Source organism: Argopecten irradians, chromosome 3 (assembly GCF_041381155.1).
Source record: "Argopecten irradians isolate NY chromosome 3, Ai_NY, whole genome shotgun sequence".
Lineage (NCBI taxonomy): Eukaryota > Metazoa > Mollusca > Bivalvia > Pectinida > Pectinidae > Argopecten > Argopecten irradians.
The window spans coordinates 68,442,617-68,467,755 of NC_091136.1; the positions used below are offsets into that span (position 1 = coordinate 68,442,617).

The following is a 25,139-nucleotide window of genomic DNA, read 5'->3' on the forward strand; positions in this document are numbered from 1 at the left end:
TGATTATAATATTCACATGGATTCATCCCAGGATGTAATATCGTCAATTCAGAACGACGATCACAAACACATTGAGCTACTTGAAAATCGGTTGTTATTTGACCACTTCAGAAAACTAAAGTTTGTAAACGTGCGTCAGCTGTCGCCGTCGCTGCACAATAACGGTCATAAAAAACACATGTGGCCCGTGTACAAATTCTTTATGTTATTACGCTATATATTAACTTTTAGCAAAATTGAATATACATTTAAAGTTCTGATCTGATTAAATAAAATTATCTCTGAAATTTACTTTGTTTGTCATGTTTATTTTACACTAAAATATTGAACTTTTTTGTCGTCGCGGATGAATAATTCTACCTTACGTGAAGCGTCATCATTCGCTGTTCAATTGAGTAAGCTCCTCCCACTTTTGAACGACTTTTATTGAATAATTACGTCACTTTCAAATGACGATTTTTTTTTTGCATAAAATATAAATAAAAAGTCGTGTGAGTGGAAATATAGGGATTGGATTTCGTTTTTATGTTAACCATGCTTGTATGGAGCAATTCCTCTAAGAATATATTCAATATGGGGCGCTAACGCGCCCCATAGAATATATTCTTAGAGGAATTGCTCCATACAAGCATGGTTAACATAAAAGCGCAATCCAATCCCTATATGAATAGAAATGGCCATCTTATAAAGATGACAATTTATTATTATGAAGAACCATGTTATTATATTCTTCAAAATTTATCATGTGGAAATACAACTTTTGCACAATATATTACAACAGTTTACATCCTGTGGTGGGGATTCCACAGAATTACGCCACACAGCGAGCTAGATGAAAACAAGTTCGCTGCCCCACCAAAAGGAGGGATAGAAGTAGGTAGAAAAACAAATTTCAGTTTATAAAAATTATAAAGCATACATATATATAAACATATATGCAAAGTGGTACCGTGGATTGCAAATACTCCCTAAGAAAAATTCAGCATATATATAAACATATATGCACCGCATGAAATGAGCATAAAATATATATATATATACATACATACACAAACAACACAAGTTACATATATGAATGTAGAAATTTAAACTGACCAGCTCAAGCAAGTCAGTCTATATAATTATATTGAATGTCAGTTACATTGTAGTACACAGATTCGAGTCTATGATTTCTTGCAAAGCGATAAGTATTCACAGATAAAATGGAATCCATGGAAACACATAAGCAACGTCTGCTGTGTATGGCAAGTCTTTTGCACTGTTGTGTGTGTCAAATTTTGGTCCGTAATTAACAATGTAAAAGAGAGACACAGAATCCATTATTCAGTCCAAGAATGTCACACTGAAACTGTGTCCCTATGATTCTACACGCATATCCGGTTAGCAGTACATAGTAATGGAGACAGGTGCCTTTCAGAAATCATGGAATGAAAATTTCAAATCCAAACAAAATTAAGATATACAATAAGTTGTTATACTTGATACAGTCGAGACTGTCTTATGTGACTTTCCAAGGGACCATCAAAAAAAAGTCACATAAGACAGGGAGTCACTTAAGGCAGTCCAAGATCATCCGCAACATCACTGTACAAAAATCTGTCTTTAATTGTCTGTAAAATTCTTCATTATAAATATATCAATTACCTGATTTTTTTAAAAAATAAATCAAAAATAATAATTTAAAAAAAAAAATGAAAAAATTATTTAATTTTTTTTTTAATTAAAAATCATTTAGATCTAGTTATAAAATACAAGCAGACATACATTGATGCTTGGTTTTAAACTTTGTTCAAGAAAAAATTCTATCTGGAGGGGGTGCAATTTTGGGTTAAAAATCTCATTTTTTTGCAATTAAAAAATTATTTGTGTGTCATGGTTTTTCAGGCTTGAAAAAAAAATACAAAAATCACACTTGTCAGAAAACAACTAATGCAAAACAATTGCAGATGTTGTGTAAATTAAAAACATTACTACTGTACAGTAGAGGTACCATTTTAAAAACCTGGGCTTTATTTTGCTGAATTTTACAAATCTACTGTACATTGCTACCAAATGGCGGCCATTACAGAAGCCCAAGTCATGTGCATTTGCTTTTACAAGACTTTTTGGTGTTATGAGAAACTTTTTGAAGAAAATATAGAGTTTCTGACTATGAGATGACAGTTATAATGACTGTTTAATCATATCAAAGAACGAAATTATGTTTGGTCGTAAATGCCATGTACAAAACAAGAAGAGAGTCACCCACGCCAAGCCATAGGATGATACGGTAGGCGAAATAAAACATGCCGATTTATTTAATGTGTTCCGTTATTAATTGTCAATGTTTACCATTGTTTAGTAGGAGATATCTGAATGATATCTAGCCTTTTTAATAGTTTAAGGCAAATTTTTTGTGGAAAAAACGATCTTTCATGATCCGTCAAAACTGGTTACACAGTAATGTACTCTTATCGTAGTCAACAGTCGATGTTTAGTTCGATGTTCACACCTCTTTATCTATCATAATTATGGCCTCAGGCGAATGGAAAGTCGCTCAAGACAGACTTTTTATGATGTTTGGGTTGTAAAAACATGGTCGCTTGTCACGTAAGACAGGGAGTCGCTGAAAACAGACCCATTATATAGCAAAATACGTTGGGGGGTCTCAAGTAAGGTCACATAAGACAGGGAGTCGCTACATACAGGGGGTCGCTCAGACAGTCTCGACTGTACATCTATAATAAGTAAAACATGTTTAATATATAATTCAAATCTTACAAAATATAACCTATCATAGCTGAGACCGGCTCAAGCAGGCCACTGCAAACAGGTTAAGTAATTTAGACATGAAAAAATAAAATAATAGAAAAAAGATACAAACTTTAAACATTAAATGGTGTATGTACATGTAGGGAACCTATCAAAAAGCTAGGACCAGCTCAAGCAGGCCAAGCAGACAGGCAAAGCTAAGCTGAATATCGATATTAAGTACACAAATAAAAATAAATCTCTCTAAAATTTCACCCATTAGCAAAATAGTGAAAATTGCTATGACAAGCATATTGAAAGAAAACCGGCTAGTGCACGTTTATCATAACATGTACCAAAACAGTTTAAGCAACAGTGTTAGCTCTAATGTATTTTCTAAATGCTGAAGATTTCCAGCGCCCCATGGCACATATCTTAGCATCTGAATACCCTTGTTCTGCAGCTAAGGAAGCTGCCCCAATTCTAAAACTATGTCCTTTATAGCGAGAGCTATCAAGTTTACAAAATTTCAAACAAGCATGCAGCTGAGTATCGAACTGGGATCGAGTGACCAGAGAATTATCACTGTTGACAAATAATGGACCTGAACCATTTCCCCTAACTTTAAGGTACTCTTCTAAACTCTGTGATGCAGATATACGAGTAGGACCATGACCAAACATAATTCTTTGTCTAGAACAATTGGTATTATGTTTGAAACGTTGAAACGTAACATGAACTTCCTTATGGGATTTATCTCCTTCAACTGCAATATCAGAAAGCTACAGGTTGTTTTCTGGTGATGCAGCAAGGGTTATCTCGCCTATTCTAGCAAAAGCATTAAAGGCAAACAGAAACATAGTCTGAAACATGATCTTACAATAAACCGAATTTGCTGTTAAATTAACGGCCTGCACAATGTTATTAAGAACACCAACAGTGATTGGTAGACGAATATCAGAGGTTGGGTTCAGACGACGAGCCCCATCAATCAACTTTTTCACTAAAAAGTTGTTCGTGGGATCACTGTTGTGTAACAGTTTGTGGACATACCCAATTGCAGATAATTAAGTGGATATGGTCGAATGAGCGAGCTCTTGGTGAAACAAATAAGCTATGAAAAGAGCTATGTGTCCATTGTTCACATTGGTACCAAACGGGTCAAAGCTATACAGTGTTGCAAAAGTATGAAACACATCTAGAGCTTTATCATAAACCACCCTTGTTGATGGAGCCAAAGAAGACTTCAGCAACTGTCCAATGACTGGAAAAAGTTGGTGGGTGTCAAATGACCTGGAATCGCTGTTGGCATGTGGTCTGCTCCCGGAGCTAGGGCCCGGAATCTGCCAATCTGCAATCGAGAAAGGGAATCAGCCATAGTATTATGATGGCCTGGTATATGCCTAGCTTTAAAGTGTAAATTGATCTCTAAGCATTTAAGAACTAAACAAGGTACCATCTTGAGAAGCATATTATCTTTACTTGTCTGTTTGTTAATGACCGAGACAATGGCCTCATTATCAGTGTAAAAGAGCACAGCATGATTGGCCCAGAGATGGCCCCATATAAACACTGCCAACAGAATTGGATAAAATTCTAATATGGCAATATTATAATGTTGATATTCTACCGGAAATTCCCCCAAAAAACATCTATTTTTGAACATTGCTCCAAAACCCACAGTTGTATAAGCATCTGTGTAAAGTTGTAAAAACATCACTAGACATAAATGTCTCGGAAAGGAAAATGGTAATACCGTTAAAATTAGACAGGAACCTGAGCCAAAGTGACAAATCTGCCTTAACTTCAGCTGAAAGTGGAGTAACACCTAAAGTTAAATTAATAAGACGTCGAAGAAAAGGACGACCTGGTTTAACCACAGAACAAGCAAAATTTAAAATTCCAATTAAAGATTGAAGTTCTCGTAAGGTACACTTTGTTCTGTTTAGAAATGTCTCAATGACCTCTGTAGCCTTTTTTACTTTGTCTTGAGGAAGGGAAGCTGTAGAAGTGACACTATTTAACTCTATTCCTACAAAAGACATTTGTTTTACTAGGCAAGAAAGTCTTCTCCTCTGCTAAAGGTACTCCTATGCTATGGTACATAGCTCTGAAAGAATTCAAAGAATGTTGAGCAGCTTCAAAAGTTTTCTCGATGAAGAAAAAATTATCTAAAATATGAATCACATGATTGCAACCAAGTTTTTCTCTAGCTGTCCATTCGAGTGCGGTACTGAATGTCTCAAATATTTTGCATGAGGAAGAGCATCCCATGGGTAGACAAGTATCAAAATAATAAAAATCTTGGAAAGAAAACCCAAGAAGGCTATGATCTGCTTCATTTATAGGAATAATCCTAAAAGCTGATTTGATATCAGTTGTTGCCATAAATGACCCTGTACCGCATAGTTTTAACTGGGAAACTGCATCTTCAATGCCAGCATATTGAACTGTAGAAAATTCTTCAGAAATACCATCATAAACTGAACTATTGCCATCTCGTGGATAGGATAAATGATGTATTAAACGGAATTACCCAGGTGACTTTTTTGGGACAAGACCCAAGGGGGATAATTTTAAATTAGGCATATGGGTATTGATTGATAAGGGCCTTTTATTCTCCCCAATTCAATTTCCTTGGCAAGTTTATGCTGTACAATAGTAGGGTTATCAAGTGCTGATTTTAGATTAGGGCTAACCTGAGAGACTCTTTCACCTTCATATTGTAAGAAAAACCCTTTAGAAAAACCATCTACTAAATATTGTTTAATGCCTTTATCATAGCCATTTAGGTACTTTTCTAATTTCCTACAATTGACCGGAGTGTTAGCTATAGAATGGAATTCAAGTGGGGGTGAAATATTGCCTTTACTTTGTGGTAGATTTGAATTGTTTGGGGTCAGAGAATTTGGTTTGTTGGCGATCGAAGCATTTAAACACAGGGTGTTTGCCCCCACATTTGGAGCAGACGTGGGGGTATTTACAACCATCGCAGTGGTTTCCCTTGTTGTATTTGTAACAGTAGCCTGTTTGGGGACGAAAATTGTTGTTTGATTTCGACGAGTGAAACCTATTAGTGGAGTTAGATTTCCTATGTGGAGCCATGGCCATACAATATAATTCCTGCTCCAGGGCCCCCCATTCTAAATCAGATGCTGTTTGTTTTAAGCGACGGAAATTGCAATCGTAAGTGTACCAGTTACCTCCACTACGAGCAATATTGCGAATAACATGCTGGTAAGTTGCCAAACCCTCTGTACATTCAGGGTATTTTTGTCTATACACAGATGAAAAAATACTAAAAGCATCTGTCCAACTTTCAATTGTTAAAAACTTCTTATTAGAAGCTTGAGTCAAACCAACACCACCGCCCTGCTCTATATGGAGTGTATATTTAGTATCAGAAGGATCATCCAAAATTTGGGACAGTTCCACGAACTCCCCATTCCAAATTTTCTGTCGCAATTTTGGCGAGACTTTTTGATAAAGAGGTCGACAGGACAGTTGTGGTGGTTTGACTGGTGGATATGTCTCAGATCTAGATAAATCTATTGCATCAGAATTTGTATGTATTAAATTCAAGGCACCTGTCTCCCTAATCATGACACTGTCTCTGTTTGTCTGAAGTGGTTCTGTTTCCTGAGCTTCAGAACCTGCAGCAGCAGTTGAGGAAGGAATGACAGGTATAGAGCTAGCTGTACTGTCAGAGGCGGCAGGTGCAGTTGGCCGTCTTAGTTCCTGTAAGACAGCAGCAGTAACATCCTTTGTAATTTGCTGGGTCACAGCAGCCAGATTGGATTTAGGGATTTCTTCAACTGATACAGCTGCAGCTTGCCATGGTGCTTTCCTCTTTCTGGGTACTCTTTTAGAGGCCATGTTTTCTGACTGAAATTAAATGTAAATTAACTTATAAACCAAGTTGTTCTATAGTAATATAATAAGAAAAGAGGTACCTCATCATGAATATATATAGCTGGCATAAAATTCAACAGTTGAACTGCCAACAAATCTGTCTTGATGACATAAGTATCCTTTGATATGTCTTGATGACATAAGTATCCTTTGGAAACTTTTTTTTTTTTTTTTTTCCCCACAAAATATAACAAACATAGACATGAAAAACTTGTGAATATAACAGTGTTATATATATAATTATGTAGTCTAAGGGAGACAACCATAATAAATGAAGTAGACTAATATAAAGGGAGACAACAACGATAAATGAAACAGGCTAAGGGAGACAACTGTAATAATTGAAACAAGCTAAGGGAGACAACCAGACACTCCACATGTTGAAAATTGTGTGGAGTGATTTTTTTTTTTTATATATATTATAATAGGACTGAAGCCCATATAAACAGGTTATTCCAATTGACTGATTAATAATTAAGCAACACTGAAATCAAACACACATATATAGGTTATTAGAGCTAAATGTTCGAATATCAGATGGGGCTAAAACCCTATACATAGGTTCCCCTAACAGCTTACAACTGAATTTCAATATCACATGGGGCTAAAAACCTATACATAGGTTCCCCTAACAGCTTACAACTGAATTTCAATATCACATGGGGCTAAAAACCTATACATAGGTTCCCCTAACAGCTTACAGCTGAATTTTAATACTTACAGCTGAATTTTAATATCACATATACCTGGGGCTAAAAACCTATACATAGGTTCCCCTAACAGCTTACAGCTTAATTTTAATATCACATGGGGCTAAAGACCTATACATATAGGTTCCCCTAACAGCTTACAGCTTAATTTTAATATGACATGGGGCTAAAATCCTACACATAGGTTCCCCTAACAGCTTACAACTGAATTTCAATATCACATGGGGCTAAAAACCTATACATAGGTTCCCCTAACAGCTTACAACTGAATTTTAATATCACATGGGGCTAAAGACCTATACATATAGGTTCCCCTAACAGCTTACAGCTTAATTTTAATATGACATGGGGCTAAAAACCTAGACATAGGTTCCCCTAACAGCTTACAGCTGAATTTCAATATCACATGAGGCTAAAACCTATACATAGGTTCCCCTAACAGCTGACAGTTGAATTTCAATATCACATATGCATGGGGCTAAAAACCTATACATAGGTTCCCCTAACAGCTTACAGCTGAATTTTAATATCACACGGGGCTAAAATCCTACACATGTTCCCCGAACAGCTTACAGCTGAAATTTAATATCACATAGGGCTAAAAACCTATACACATAGGTTCCCCTATCAGCTTATAGCATGTTTTTTATTTTTTTTATTTTTTTTTTTTTTTTTATATATTGATATATATAAGAAAAAGCAAGGTTTGAATTACACGTCAATTAAAAACAAACAAACCTAATGTCGAGTACTGGGTACATGCGTGTTTGAGGGCAAGACGAACACTCCTGTAAAATTTCCTCGTGCCGTCGGTGTTAAGGTGACAATTGTCTGGTAAAAATAACTGTTTAGGACTATCATGCAACCGTCTGTGACCCCAAAATTCAAGACCTTCTTGCTGAGGAACCTGCACCCGTAAAAAAGCATTGGCTTCCGCCCGTCGACAAGCGTACACACTTGGGGATATTCCCCGGGGCTTAGGTCGCTTAAAAATGTCGCACACAAAAACCATCACAACTCCAAATCGACGACGGAGACAACATTCAAAATCCAATATATCGCTAGCCACATCAGATGAGGAACGACGTTCGGAACATAAGTCATTACCACCTACTTGGAGAATAACAATATGAGGTTGCCAATTGTCTAATCGTGAAGTCAAATCCTGACATGCCCTTAATTTTGGAATGGTACCTCCTGGGTACCCAAACATCTTTACAACGCACTGTTCTAAATCGAATGAAGGAGAAAGTGTCGGGTCCCTGTGAGTGTCTTGATGCAGACTCCTAATAAAACTGTGTCCAATAATATAACAGCGGGGCGGGGATAACGCCATAGCAAAGCTGTACAGTACATAGGTAAACAATAAGAATTGTATACTTAGTTTCAACTTGGCGAATCGTTGTCTAAGCTGAAGCTCCAATGTCCGCTCCAAACTTCACCCTATGGGCGATCATCCAGGCAGTATTATATTGTATACATGTTACATGAGTTATTGTCTGTAGTTTATATTGTATACATGTTACATGAGTTATTGTCTGTATTATATTGTATACATGTTACATGAGTTATTGTCTGTATTATATTGTATACATGTTACATGAGTTATTGTCTGTATTATATTGTATACATGTTACATGAGTTATTGTATGTATTATATTGTATACATGTTACATGTTACATGAGTTATTGTCTGTATTATATTGTATACATGTTACATGAGTTATTGTATGTATTATATTGTATACATGTTACATGAGTTATTGTCTGTATTATATTGTATACATGTTACATGAGTTATTGTATTGTATTGTATTATATTGTATACATGTTACATGAGTTATTGTCTGTATTATATTGTATACATGTTACATGAGTTATTGTCTGTATTATATTGTATACATGTTACATGAGTTATTGTCTGTATTATATTGTATACATGTTACAATGAGTTATTGTCTGTATTATATTGTATACATGTTACATGAGTTATTGTCTGTATTATATTGTATACATGTTACATGAGTTATTGTCTGTATTATATTGTATACATGTTACATGAGTTATTGTCTGTATTATATTGTATACATGTTACATGAGTTATTGTCTGTATTATTTTGTATACATGTTACATGAGTTATTGTTTGTATTATATTGTATACATGTTACATGAGTTATTGTCTGTATTATATTGTATACATGTTACATGAGTTATTGTCTGTATTATATTGTATACATGTTACATGAGTTATTGTCTGTATTATATTGTATACATGTTACATGAGTTATTGTTGTATTATATTGTATACATGTTACATGAGTTATTGTATGTATTATATTGTATACATGTTACATGAGTTATTGTCTGTATTATATTGTATACATGTTACATGAGTTATTGTCTGTATTATATTGTATACATGTTACATGATTTATGTTTATTGTCTGTATTATATTGTATACATGTTACATGAGTTATTGTTATATTATGTTACATGAGTTATTGTGATTGTATACATGTTACATGAGTTATTGTCTGTATTATATTGTATACATGTTACATGAGTTATTGTTGTATTATATTGTATACATGTTACATGAGTTATTGTATGTATTATATTGTATACATGTTACATGAGTTATTGTCTGTATTATATTGTATACATGTTACATGAGTTATTGTCTGTATTATATTGTATACATGTTACATGAGTTATTGTCTGTATTATATTGTATACATGTTACATGAGTTATTGTATGTATTATATTGTATACATGTTACATGAGTTATTGTCTGTATTATATTGTATACATGTTACATGAGTTATTGTTGTATTATATTGTATACATGTTACATGAGTTATTGTATTATTATTGTATACATGTTACATGAGTTATTGTATGTATTATATTGTATACATGTTACATGAGTTATTGTATGTATTATATTGTATACATGTTACATGAGTTATTGTCTGTATTATATTGTATACATGTTACATGAGTTATTGTATGTATTATATTGTATACATGTTACATGAGTTATTGTATTGTTTGTATTATATTGTATACATGTTACATGAGTTATTGTCTGTATTATATTGTATACATGTTACATGAGTTATTGTCTGTATTATATTGTATACATGTTACATGAGTTATTGTATTGTATTATATTGTATACATGTTACATGAGTTATTGTATGTATTATATTGTATACATGTTACATGAGTTATTGTCTGTATTATATTGTATACATGTTACATGAGTTATTGTCTGTATTATATTGTATACATGTTACATGAGTTATTGTATGTATTATATTGTATACATGTTACATGAGTTATTGTATGTATTATATTGTATACATGTTACATGAGTTATTGTCTGTATTATATTGTATACATGTTACATGAGTTATTGTATGTATTATATTGTATACATGTTACATGAGTTATTGTATGTATTATATTGTATACATGTTACATGAGTTATTGTTTGTATTATATTGTATACATGTTACATGAGTTATTGTCTGTATTATATTGTATACATGTTACATGAGTTATTGTCTGTATTATATTGTATACATGTTACATGAGTTATTGTATGTATTATATTGTATACATGTTACATGAGTTATTGTCTGTATTATATTGTATACATGTTACATGAGTTATTGTATGTATTATATTGTATACATGTTACATGAGTTATTGTCTGTATTATATTGTATACATGTTACATGAGTTATTGTCTGTATTATATTGTATACATGTTACATGAGTTATGTATTATATTGTATACATGTTACATGAGTTATTGTCTGTATTATATTGTATACATGTTACATGAGTTATTGTCTGTATTATATTGTATACATGTTACATGAGTTATTGTCTGTATTATATTGTATACATGTTACATGAGTTATTGTCTGTATTATATTGTATACATGTTACATGAGTTATTGTATGTATTATATTGTATACATGTTACATGAGTTATTGTCTGTATTATATTGTATACATGTTACATGAGTTATTGTCTGTATTATATTGTATACATGTTACATGAGTTATTGCTGTATTATATTGTATACATGTTACATGAGTTATTGTATGTATTATATTGTATACATGTTACATGAGTTATTGTCTGTATTATATTGTATACATGTTACATGAGTTATTGTCTGTATTATATTGTATACATGTTACATGAGTTATTGTCTGTATTATATTGTATACATGTTACATGAGTTATTGTCTGTATTATATTGTATACATGTTACATGAGTTATTGTTGTATTATATTGTATACATGTTACATGAGTTATTGTCTGTATTATATTGTATACATGTTACATGAGTTATTGTCTGTATTATATTGTATACATGTTACATGAGTTATTGTATGTATTATATTGTATACATGTTACATGAGTTATTGTCTGTATTATATTGTATACATGTTACATGAGTTATTGTATGTATTATATTGTATACATGTTACATGAGTTATTGTATTGTTTGTATTATATTGTATACATGTTACATGAGTTATTGTATTGTTTGTATTATATTGTATACATGTTACATGAGTTATTGTATTGTTTGTATTATATTGTATACATGTTACATGAGTTATTGTATTGTTTGTATTATATTGTATACATGTTACATGAGTTATTGTCTGTATTATATTGTATACATGTTACATGAGTTATTGTATTGTTTGTATTATATTGTATACATGTTACATGAGTTATTGTCTGTATTATATTGTATACATGTTACATGAGTTATTGTCTGTATTATATTGTATACATGTTACATGAGTTATTGTCTGTATTATATTGTATACATGTGTTACATGAGTTATTGTCTGTATTATATTGTATACATGTTACATGAGTTATTGTCTGTTTTATATTGTATACATGTTACATGAGTTATTGTCTGTATTATATTGTATACATGTTACATGAGTTATTGTCTGTATTATATTGTATACATGTTACATGAGTTATTGTCTGTATTATATTGTATACATGTTACATGAGTTATTGTCTGTATTATATTGTATACATGTTACATGAGTTATTGTCTGTATTATATTGTATACATGTTACATGAGTTATTGTCTGTATTATATTGTATACATGTTACATGAGTTATTGTCTGTATTATATTGTATACATGTTACATGAGTTATTGTCTGTATTATATTGTATACATGTTACATGAGTTATTGTCTGTATTATATTGTATACATGTTACATGAGTTATTGTATGTATTATATTGTATACATGTTACATGAGTTATTGTCTGTATTATATTGTATACATGTTACATGAGTTATTGTATGTATTATATTGTATACATGTTACATGAGTTATTGTCTGTATTATATTGTATACATGTTACATGAGTTATTGTCTGTATTATATTGTATACATGTTACATGAGTTATTGTCTGTATTATATTGTATACATGTTACATGAGTTATTGTCTGTATTATATTGTATACATGTTACATGAGTTATTGTATGTATTATATTGTATACATGTTACATGAGTTATTGTATGTATTATATTGTATACATGTTACATGAGTTATTGTATGTTGTATTATATTGTATACATGTTACATGAGTTATTGTCTGTATTATATTGTATACATGTTACATGAGTTATTGTCTGTATTATATTGTATACATGTTACATGAGTTATTGTCTGTATTATATTGTATACATGTTACATGAGTTATTGTCTGTATTATATTGTATACATGTTACATGAGTTATTGTCTGTATTATATTGTATACATGTTACATGAGTTATTGTCTGTATTATATTGTATACATGTTACATGAGTTATTGTATGTATTATATTGTATACATGTTACATGAGTTATTGTATGTATTATATTGTATACATGTTACATGAGTTATTGTCTGTATTATATTGTATACATGTTACATGAGTTATCATGTATTTATTGTATACATGTACATGAGTTATGTTGTATTATATTGTATACATGTTACATGAGTTATTGTCTGTATTATATTGTATACATGTTACATGAGTTATTGTCTGTATTATATTGTATATGTTCATAGTTATTGTTGTATTATATTATACATGTTACATGAGTTATTGTCTGTATTATATTGTATACATGTTACATGAGTTATTGTCTGTATTATATTGTATACATGTTACATGAGTTATTGTATGTATTATATTGTATACATGTTACAATGAGTTATTGTCTGTATTATATTGTATACATGTTACATGAGTTATTGTTGTATTATATTGTATACATGTTACATGAGTTATTGTCTGTATTATATTGTATACATGTTACATGAGTTATTGTCTGTATTATATTGTATACATGTTACATGAGTTATTGTCTGTATTATATTGTATACATGTTACATGAGTTATTGTCTGTATTATATTGTATACATGTTACATGAGTTATTGTATGTATTATATTGTATACATGTTACATGAGTTATTGTCTGTATTATATTGTATACATGTTACATGAGTTATTGTATGTATTATATTGTATACATGTTACATGAGTTATTGTATGTATTATATTGTATACATGTTACATGAGAAGTTTTTACGCCGCTTCAGTTTTGAATGAACTTTCTGGGATGTGGCCTATCGCTGTACATTTAGAAACACAGACAGAAATGATTGATAAAGTGATATTAGAAATTGTTGGTAATATGATATTACAGATATTTTACACGTATTTTGAAGAAACGATGACTTAAGCTCAAGCCCCGGAAAATGCTGAACATAGGCTACTGGGCGCAGCGATGTTCATCACTCATCGAAGTAGGCATAATCGAACGCAAATAGTTAGGATAATATGTACAATATATAGATCTATATGTGAAACGGTGACATACATGTAAGATTAGAAACGATAGATTCCATAAAAATACGCTCAAATACCAACAGGCTGATTTCAGTGACATAAGCCTAACGAAACGATTCTGCGAGTGTCAAAACCCACGGCATTCGAGGGTCGTTGGAAACCACCAACATTTCAAATAAATGTTTCTCTACTTACATTATACAGAATTTTAATCCTAAAACTTCAGTTTGACAGAGAAGTTATCACATTTTCAAGAATAACACACAAGTCTTCCAGTGATCTGCGACTAAATCCCCACATTTTAACACGTTTTATGTGAGCCCCTGAAGCATGGTTCTTGACCGCATCGCATACCATAGACACAGGGGTTGGATTTCACAACATGTTTAGTTAATAAACATATTAACTGCCAGCTACAAACAATTACCAGACGAAATACAACATTCAGGTACATTCCATAACAATCGCAATTGATTTTTAAAAGATTTGATTATGTTTAGATACCAACTATTCAGCATTTTCACCACAATCGTCAATTTCTCAAACCGGACCCCTGCTGAGAATCGAGCAACCGATTACACGTTGACTGCACTGCTAGTACCTGCGCAGTACTTTATTTAAGCTACATGTATTATGATTTTTATATACAATTTAAGCCATTAATTTCCTGTACATATATTTTCAAAATATAATTGTAACAACGCGCAATAACATTTCATGTAACATGTATACAATATAATACAGACAATAACTCATGTAACATGTATACAATATAATACAGACAATAACTCATGTAACATGTATACAATATAATACAGACAATAACTCATGTAACATGTATACAATATAATACATACAATAACTCATGTAACATGTATACAATATAATAATACATACAATACAATAACTCATGTAACATGTATACAATATAATACAGACAATAACTCATGTAACATGTATACAATATAATACAGACAATAACTCATGTAACATGTATACAATATAATACAGACAATAACTCATGTAACATGTATACAATATAATACAGACAATAACTCATGTAACATGTATACAATATAATACAAACAATACAATAACTCATGTAACATGTATACAATATAATACAGACAATAACTCATGTAACATGTATACAATATAATACAGACAATAACTCATGTAACATGTATACAATATAATACAGACAATAACTCATGTAACATGTATACAATATAATACAGACAATAACTCATGTAACATGTATACAATATAATACAGACAATAACTCATGTAACATGTATACAATATAATACAGACAATAACTCATGTAACATGTATACAATATAATACATACAATAACTCATGTAACATGTATACAATAATACACAATAACATGTAACATGTATACAATATAATACAGACAATAACTCATGTAACATGTATACAATATAATACAGACAATAACTCATGTAACATGTATACAATATAATACAGACAATAACTCATGTAACATGTATACAATATAATACAGACAATAACTCATGTAACATGTATACAATATAATACATACAATAACTCATGTAACATGTATACAATATAATACAGACAATAACTCATGTAACATGTATACAATATAATACAGACAATAACTCATGTAACATGTATACAATATAATACATACAATAACTCATGTAACATGTATACAATATAATACATACAATAACTCATGTAACATGTAACAATATAATACATACAATAACTCATGTAACATGTATACAATATAATACAGACAATAACTCATGTAACATGTATACAATATAATACAGACAATAACTCATGTAACATGTATACAATATAATACAACAATAACTCATGTAACATGTAACATATAATACACAATAACATGTAAATATATACAATATAAACATACAATAACTCATGTAACATGTATACAATATAATACAGACAATAACTCATGTAACATGTATACAATATAATACATACAATAACTCATGTAACATGTATACAATATAATACATACAATAACTCATGTAACATGTATACAATATAATACATACAATAACTCATGTAACATGTATACAATATAATACATACAATAACTCATGTAACATGTATACAATATAATACATACAATAACTCATGTAACATGTATACAATATAATACAGACAATAACTCATGTAACATGTATACAATATAATACATACAATAACTCATGTAACATGTATACAATATAATACAACAATAACTCATGTAACATGTATACAATATAATACAGACAATAACTCATGTAACATGTATACAATATAATACAAACAATAACTCATGTAACATGTATACAATATAATACAGACAATAACTCATGTAACATGTATACAATATACATACAAAACCATAACAGTATACATATAACAACAATAACTCATGTAACATGTATACAATATAATACAGACAATAACTCATGTAACATGTATACAATATAATACATACAATAACTCATGTAACATGTATACAATATAATACAAACAATACAATAACTCATGTAACATGTATACAATATAATACAGACAATAACTCATGTAACATGTATACAATATAATACATACAATAACTCATGTAACATGTATACAATATAATACAGACAATAACTCATGTAACATGTATACAATATAATACATACAATAACTCATGTAACATGTATACAATATAATACAGACAATAACTCATGTAACATGTATACAATATAATACAGACAATAACTCATGTAACATGTATACAATATAATACAGACAATAACTCATGTAACATGTATACAATATAATACAGACAATAACTCATGTAACATGTATACAATATAATACAGACAATAACTCATGTAACATGTATACAATATAATACAGACAATAACTCATGTAACATGTATACAATATAATACAGACAATAACTCATGTAACATGTATACAATATAATACAGACAATAACTCATGTAACATGTATACAATATATAATACAGACAATAACTCATGTAACATGTATACAATATAATACATACAATAACTCATGTAACATGTATACATATAATCAACAATACATGTACAATAAATCATGTAACATGTATACAATATAATACATACAATAACTCATGTAACATGTATACAATATAATACAGACAATAACTCATGTAACATGTATACAATATAATAAACATACAATAACTCATGTAACATGTATACAATATAATACATACAATAACTCATGTAACATGTATACAATATAATACAGACAATAACTCATGTAACATGTATACAATATAATACAGACAATAAAATTCATGTAACATGTGTTACAATATAATACAACAATAACTCATGTAACAGACAATTATAACAATAACTCATGTAACATGTATACAATATAATACAGACAATAACTCATGTAACATGTATACAATATAATACAACAATCTTAGACAATTCTTGAAATGTTATACCTTATGTACTGTACAGCTTTGCTATGGCGTTATCCCCGCCCCGCTGTTATATTATTGGACACAGTTTTATTAGGCGTCTGCATCAAGACACTCACAGGGACCCGACACTTTCTCCTTCATTCGATTTAGAAAACAGTGCGTTGTAAAGATGTTTGGGTACCCAGGAGGTACCATTCCAAAATTAAGGGCATGTCAGGATTTGACTTCACGATTAGACAATTGGCAACCTCATATTGTTATTCTCCAAGTAGGTGGTAATGACTTATGTTCCGAACGTCGTTCCTCATCTGATGTGGCTAGCGATATATTGGATTTTGCATGTTGGCTCCGTCGTCGTTTTGGAGTTGTGATGGTTTTTGTGTGCGACATTTTTAAGCGACCTAAGCCCCGGGGAATATCCCCAAGTGTGTACGCTTGTCGACGGGCGGAAGCCAATGCTTTTTTACGGGTGCAGGTTCCTCAGCAAGAAGGTCTTGAATTTTGGGGTCACAGACGGTTGCATGATAGTCCTAAACAGTTATTTTTACCAGACAATTGTCACCTTAACACCGACGGCACGAGGAAATTTTACAGGAGTGTTCGTCTTGCCCTCAAACACGCATGTACCCAGTACTCGACATTAGGTTTGTTTGTTTTTAATTGACGTGTAATTCAAACCTTGCTTTTTCTTATATATATCAATATATAAAAAAAAAAAAAAAAATAAAAAAAATAAAAAACATGCTATAAGCTGATAGGGGAACCTATGTGTATAGGTTTTTAGCCCTATGTGATATTAAATTTCAGCTGTAAGCTGTTCGGGAACATGTGTAGGATTTTAGCCCCGTGTGATATTAAAATTCAGCTGTAAGCTGTTAGGGGAACCTATGTATAGGTTTTTTAGCCCCATGCATATGTGATATTGAAATTCAACTGTCAGCTGTTAGAGGAACCTATGTATAGGTTTTAGCCTCATGTGATATTGAAATTCAGCTGTAAGCTGTTAGGGGAACCTATGTCTAGGTTTTTAGCCCCATGTCATATTAAAATTAAGCTGTAAGCTGTTAGGGGAACCTATATGTATAGGTCTTTAGCCCCATGTGATATTAAAATTCAGTTGTAAGCTGTTAGGGGAACCTATGTATAGGTTTTTAGCCCCATGTGATATTGAAATTCAGTTGTAAGCTGTTAGGGGAACATGTGTAGGATTTTAGCCCCATGTCATATTAAAATTAAGCTGTAAGCTGTTAGGGGAACCTATATGTATAGGTCTTTAGCCCCATGTGATATTATAAATTAAGCTGTAAGCTGTTAGGGGAACCTATGTATAGGTTTTTAGCCCCAGGTATATGTGATATTAAAATTTCAGCTGTAAGCTGTTAGGGGAACCTATGTATAGGTTTTTAGCCCCATGCCATGTGATATTAAAATTCAGCTGTAAGCTGTTAGGGGAACCTATGTATAGGTTTTTAGCCCCATGTGATATTGAAATTCAGTTGTAAGCTGTTAGGGGAACCTATGTATAGGGTTTTAGCCCCATCTGATATTTGAACATTTAGCTCTAATAACCTATATATGTGTGTTTGATTTCAGTGTTGCTTAATTATTAATCAGTCAATTGGAATAACCTGTTTATATGGGCTTCAGTCCTATTATAATATATATAAAAAAAAAAAATCACTCCACACAATTTTCAACATGTGGAGTGTCTGGTAGGTTGTCTCCCTTAGCTTGTTTCAATTATTACAGTTGTCTCCCTTAGCCTGTTTCATTTATCGTGGTTGTCTCCCTTTATATTAGTCTACTTCATTTATTATGGTTGTCTCCCTTAGACTACATAATTATACATATAACCCTGTTATATTCACAAGTTTTCATGTCTATGTTTGTTATATTTTGTAAAAAAAAAAAAAAAAAAAGTTTCCAAAGGATACTTATGTCATCAAGACAGATTTGTTGGCAGTTCAACTATTGAAAGGATACTTATGTCATCAAGACAGATTTGTTGGCAGTTCAACTATTGAATTTTATGTCAGCTATATATTTATGTTGAGGTACCTCTTTTCTCATTATGTTACTAGAACAACTTGGTTTATAAGTTAATTTACGTTTAATTTCAGTCAGCAAACATGGCCTCTAAAAGAATATCAAGAAAGAGAAAAGCACCAGCTGCAGCTGTATCAGTAGAGGAAATCCCTACATCTAGTCTGGCTGCTGTGACCCAGCAAATTACAAAGGATGTTACTGCTGCTGTCTTACAGGAACTAAGACGGCCAACTGCACCTGCCGCCTCTGACAGTACAGCTAGCTCTGTACCTGTCATTCCTTCCTCGACTGCTGCTGCAGATTCTGAAGTTCAGGAAACAGAACCACTTCAGACAGACAGAGACAGTGTCATGATTAGGGAGACAGGTGCCTTGAATTTAATACATACAAATTCTGATGCAATAGATTTATCTAGATCTGAGACATATCCACCAGTCAAACCACCACAACTGTCCTGTCGACCTCTTTATCAAAAAGTCTAGCCAAAATTGCGACAGAAAATTTGGAATGGGGAGTTCGTAGAACTGTCCCAAATTTTGGATGATCCTTCAGATACTAAATATACACTCCATTTAGAGCAGGGCGGTGGTGTTGGTTTGACTCAAGCTTCTAATAAGAAGTTTTTAACAATTGAAAGTTGGACAGATGCTTTTAGTATTTTTTCATCTGTGTATAGACAAAAATACCCTGAATGTACAGAGGGTTTAGCAACTTACCAGCATGTTATTCGCAATATTGCTCGTAGTGGAGGTAACTGGTACACTTACGATTGCAATTTCCGTCGCTTAAAACAAACAGCATCTGATTTAGAATGGGGGGCCCTGGAGCAGGAATTATATTGTATGGCCATGGCTCCACATAGGAAATCTAACTCCACTAATAGGTTTCACTCGTCGAACCCAAACAACAATTTTCGTCCCCAAACAGGCCACTGTTACAAATACAACAAGGGAAACCACTGCGAGGGTTGTAAATACCCCAATGTCTGCTCTAAATGTGGGGGCAAACACCCTGTGTTCAAATGCTTCGATCGCCAACAAACCAAATTCTCTGACCCCAAACAATCCAAATCTACCACAAAGTAAAGGCAATATTTCACCCCCAGTTGAATTCCATTCTATAGCTAATACTCCGGTCAATTGTAGGAAATTAGAAATGTACCTAAATGGCTATGATAAAGGCATTAAACAATATTTAGTAGATGGCTTTTCTAAAGGATTTTTCTTACAATATGAAGGTGAAAGAGACTCTCAGGTTAGCCCTAATCTAAAATCAGCGCTTGATAACCCTACTATTGTACAGCATAAACTTGCCAAGGAAATTGAATTGGGGAGAATAAAAGGCCCTTATCAATCCATACCCATGCCTAACTTGAAATTATCCCCCTTGGGTCTTGTCCCAAAAAAGTTACCTGGGGAATTCCGTTTAATACATCATTTATCCTATCCACGAGATGGCAATAGTTCAGTTAATGATGGTATTTCTGAAGAATTTTCTACAGTTCGATATGCTGGCATTGAAGATGCAATTTCCCAGTTAAAACTATGCGGTACAGGGTCATTTATGGCAAAAACTGATATTAAATCAGCTTTTAGGATTATTCCTATAAATGAAGCAGATCATAGCCTTCTTGGGTTTTCTTTCCAAGATTTTTATTATTTTGATACTTGTCTACCCATGGGATGCTCTTCCTCATGCAAAATATTTGAGACATTCAGTACCGCACTCGAATGGATAGCTAGAGAAAAACTTGGTTGCAATCATGTGATTCATATTTTAGATGATTTTTTCTTCATCGAGAAAACTTTTGAAGCTGCTCAACATTCTTTGAATTCTTTCAGAGCTATGTGCCATAGCATAGGAGTACCTTTAGCAGAGGAGAAGACTTTCTTGCCTAGTAAACAAATGTCTTTTGTAGGAATAGAGTTAAATAGTGTCACTTCTACAGCTTCCCTTCCTCAAGACAAAGTAAAAAAGGCTACAGAAGTCATTGAGACATTTCTAAATAGAACAAAGTGTACCTTACGAGAACTTCAATCTTTAATTGGAATTTTAAATTTTGCTTGTTCTGTGGTTAAACCAGGTCGTCCTTTTCTTCGACGTCTTATTAATTTAACTTTAGGTGTTACTGAGTCGTACCATCATATCCGACTTTCAGCTGAAGTTAAGGCAGATTTGTCACTTTGGCTCAGGTTCCTGTCTAGTTTTAACGGTATTACCATTTTCCTTTCCGAGACATTTATGTCTAGTGATGTTTTACAACTTTACACAGATGCTTCTACAACTGTGGGTTTTGGAGCAGTGTTCAAAAATAGATGGGTTTTTGGGGAATTTCCGGCAGTATATCAACATTATAATATTGCCATATTAGAATTTTATCCAATTCTGTTGGCAGTGTTTATATGGGGCCATCTCTGGGCCAATCATGCTGTGCTATTTTACACAGATAATGAGGCCATTGTCTCGGTCATTAACAAACAGACAAGTAAAGATAATATGCTTCTCAAGATGGTACGTTGTTTAGTTCTTAAATGCTTAGAGATCAATTTACACTTTAAAGCTAGGCATATACCAGGCCATCATAATACTATGGCTGATTCCCTTTCTCGATTGCAGATTGGCAGATTCCGGGCCCTAGCTCCGGGAGCAGTCCCCATGCCAACAGCGATTCCAGGTCATTTGACACCCACCAACTTTTTCCAGTCATTGGACAGTTGCTGAAGTCTTCTTTGGCTCCATCAACAAGGGTGGTTTATGATAAAGCTCTAGATGTGTTTCATACTTTTGCAACACTGTATAGCTTTGACCCGTTCGGTACCAATGTGAAAAATGGACACATAGCTCTTTTCATAGCTTATTTGTTTCACCAAGAGCTCTCTCATTCGACCATATCCACTTACTTATCTGCAATTGGGTATGTCCACAAACTGTTACACAACAGTGATCCCACAAACAACTTTTTAGTGAAAAAGTTGATTGCTGGGGCTCGTCGTCTGAACCCAACCTCTGATATTCGTCTACCAATCACTGTTGGTGTTCTTAATAACATTGTGCAGGCAGTTAAATTAACAGCAAATTCGGTTTATTGTAAGATCATGTTTCATGCTATGTTTCTATTTGCCTTTAATGCTTTTGCTAGAATAGGTGAGATAACCCTTGCAGCATCACCAGAAAACAACCTGCAGCTTTCCGATATTGCAGTTGAAGGAGATAAATCCCATAAGGAAGTTCATGTAACGTTTCAAAGTTTCAAACATAATACCAATTGTTCTAGACATAGAATTATGTTTGGTCATGGTCCTACTCGTATATCTGCATCACAGAGTTTAGAAGAGTACCTTCAAGTTAGAGGAAAGGGTTCAGGTCCATTATTTGTCAACAGTGATAATTCTCCGGTCACTCGATCCCAGTTCGATACTCAGCTGCATGCTTGTTTGAAATTTTGTAAACTTGATAGCACTCGCTATAAAGGACATAGCTTTAGAATTGGGGCAGCTTCCTTAGCTGCAGAACAAGGGTATTCAGATGCTAAGATATGTGCCTTGGGGCGCTGGAAATCTTCAGCGTTTAGAAAGTATATTAGAGCTAACACTGTTGCTTAAACTGTTTTGGTACATGTTATGATAAACGTGCACTAGCCGGTTTTCTTTCAATATACTTGTCATAGCAATGTTCACTATTTTGCTAATGTTTGAAATTTTAGAGAAATTTCTTTTTATTTGTGTACTTAATGTCGAAATTCAGCTTTGCTTTGCCTGTCTGCTTGGCCTGCTTGAGCTGGTCCTAGCTTTTTGATAGGTTCCCTACATGTACATACACCATTTAATGTTAAAAGTTTGTATCTTTTTTCTATTATTTTAATTTTTCTTGTCTAAATTACTTAACCTGTTTGCAGTGGCCTGCTTGAGCCGGTCTCAGCTATGATAGGTTATATTTTGTAAGGTTTGAGTTATATATTAAACATGTTTTACTTATTATAGATGTATTAAATATAATAATTATTGTTTATATTAATTTTGTTAGGATTTGAAATTTTCATTCCATGATTTCTGAAAGGCACCTGTCTCCATTACTATGTACTGCTAACCAGATATGCGTGTGGAATCGTAGGGACGCAGTTTAAGTGTGACATTCTTGGACTGAATAATGGATACTGCGTCTCTCTTTACATTGTTAATTACGGACCACAATTTGACACACGCAACAGTGCAAAAGACTTGCCATACATGTACACAGCAAATGTTGCTTATGTGTTTCCATGGATTCCATTTTATCTGTGAATACTTATCGCTTTGCAAGAAATCATAGACTCAAATCTGTGTACTACAATGTAACTGACATTCAATATAATTATATAGACTGACTTGCTTCAGCTGGTCAGTTTAAATTTCTACATTCATATACGTAACTTGTGTTGTTTGTGTATATATGTATATATATATTTTATGCTCATTTCATGCGGTGCATATATGTTTATATATATGCTGAATTTTTCATAGGAAGTATTTGCAGTCCACGGTATCGCTTCGCATATATGTTTATATATATGCTTTATAATTTTTATACACTGAAATTTGTTTTTCTACCTACTTCTATCCCTCCTTTTGGTGGGGCAGCGAACTTGTTTTCATCTAGCTCGCTGTGTGGCGTAATTCTGTGGAATCCCCACCACAGGATGTAAACTGTTGTTATATATTGTGCAAAAGTTGTATTTCCACATGGTAAATTTTGAAGAATATAATAATATGGTTCTTTATAATAAAATGTCATCTTTATAAGATGGCCATTTCAATTCATATTGTCTTTGAGTCTTATGTGGAGCAAGCATAAATGCAAGCTATATGCATAGCTTATTTTATGCTGCGACACAACTATTTTAATAATTTTATATATTTTTCTCGTATCCCTTTATGGGGCCTCCATATCCTGTTGGGGGCCCCTTCAGTAGCCAGTTTAGCTGCTCTCTGATTGGCTGGTTATTTTTAGCCAGTCTATGCGAGAAAAAATTTTTCAGCAGCGCCATTTTGTCCCGCAGCTTTGTGCATCATTTAATTTAAACTTGGCGATTTCAAAGACAATTTTAAGCCCACCCTCAATCCACCCAATTTGTTATCTTTTTGTTTATGGCATAATAAGTATATCCTGGTGTATTTACCAGAGTGTTTAATTCTGTAGAATTTTGTAATTCGGCGTAATTCTGTGGAATCCCCACCACAGGATGTAAACTGTTGTTATATATTGTGCAAAAGTTGTATTTCCACATGGTAAATTTTGAAGAATATAATAATATTGTTCTTTATAATAAAATGTCATCTTTATAAGATGGCCATTTCAATTCA

At 32.5% G+C, this 25,139-nt stretch overlaps 1 protein-coding gene across 2 annotated transcripts; it reads left to right on the forward strand.

The window, feature by feature from the left end:
* Positions 1 to 17,805: 17,805 nt before the first annotated feature.
* On the forward strand, positions 17,806 to 25,139 carry LOC138319418 (uncharacterized). Of its 2 annotated transcripts, XM_069262561.1 has the most exons (3): positions 17,806 to 18,398; positions 19,875 to 20,166; positions 22,417 to 25,139. In XM_069262561.1, exons 2-3 carry the CDS (start codon positions 19,884 to 19,886, stop codon positions 23,400 to 23,402), a joined length of 1,269 nt encoding a protein of 422 aa, XP_069118662.1. In that variant the 5' UTR covers positions 17,806 to 18,398; positions 19,875 to 19,883; the 3' UTR covers positions 23,403 to 25,139. The 2 variants fall into 2 exon arrangements, with proteins under 2 accessions (XP_069118662.1, XP_069118661.1); XM_069262560.1 differs by lacking the exon at positions 17,806 to 18,398 and having other exon boundaries at positions 19,192 to 20,166.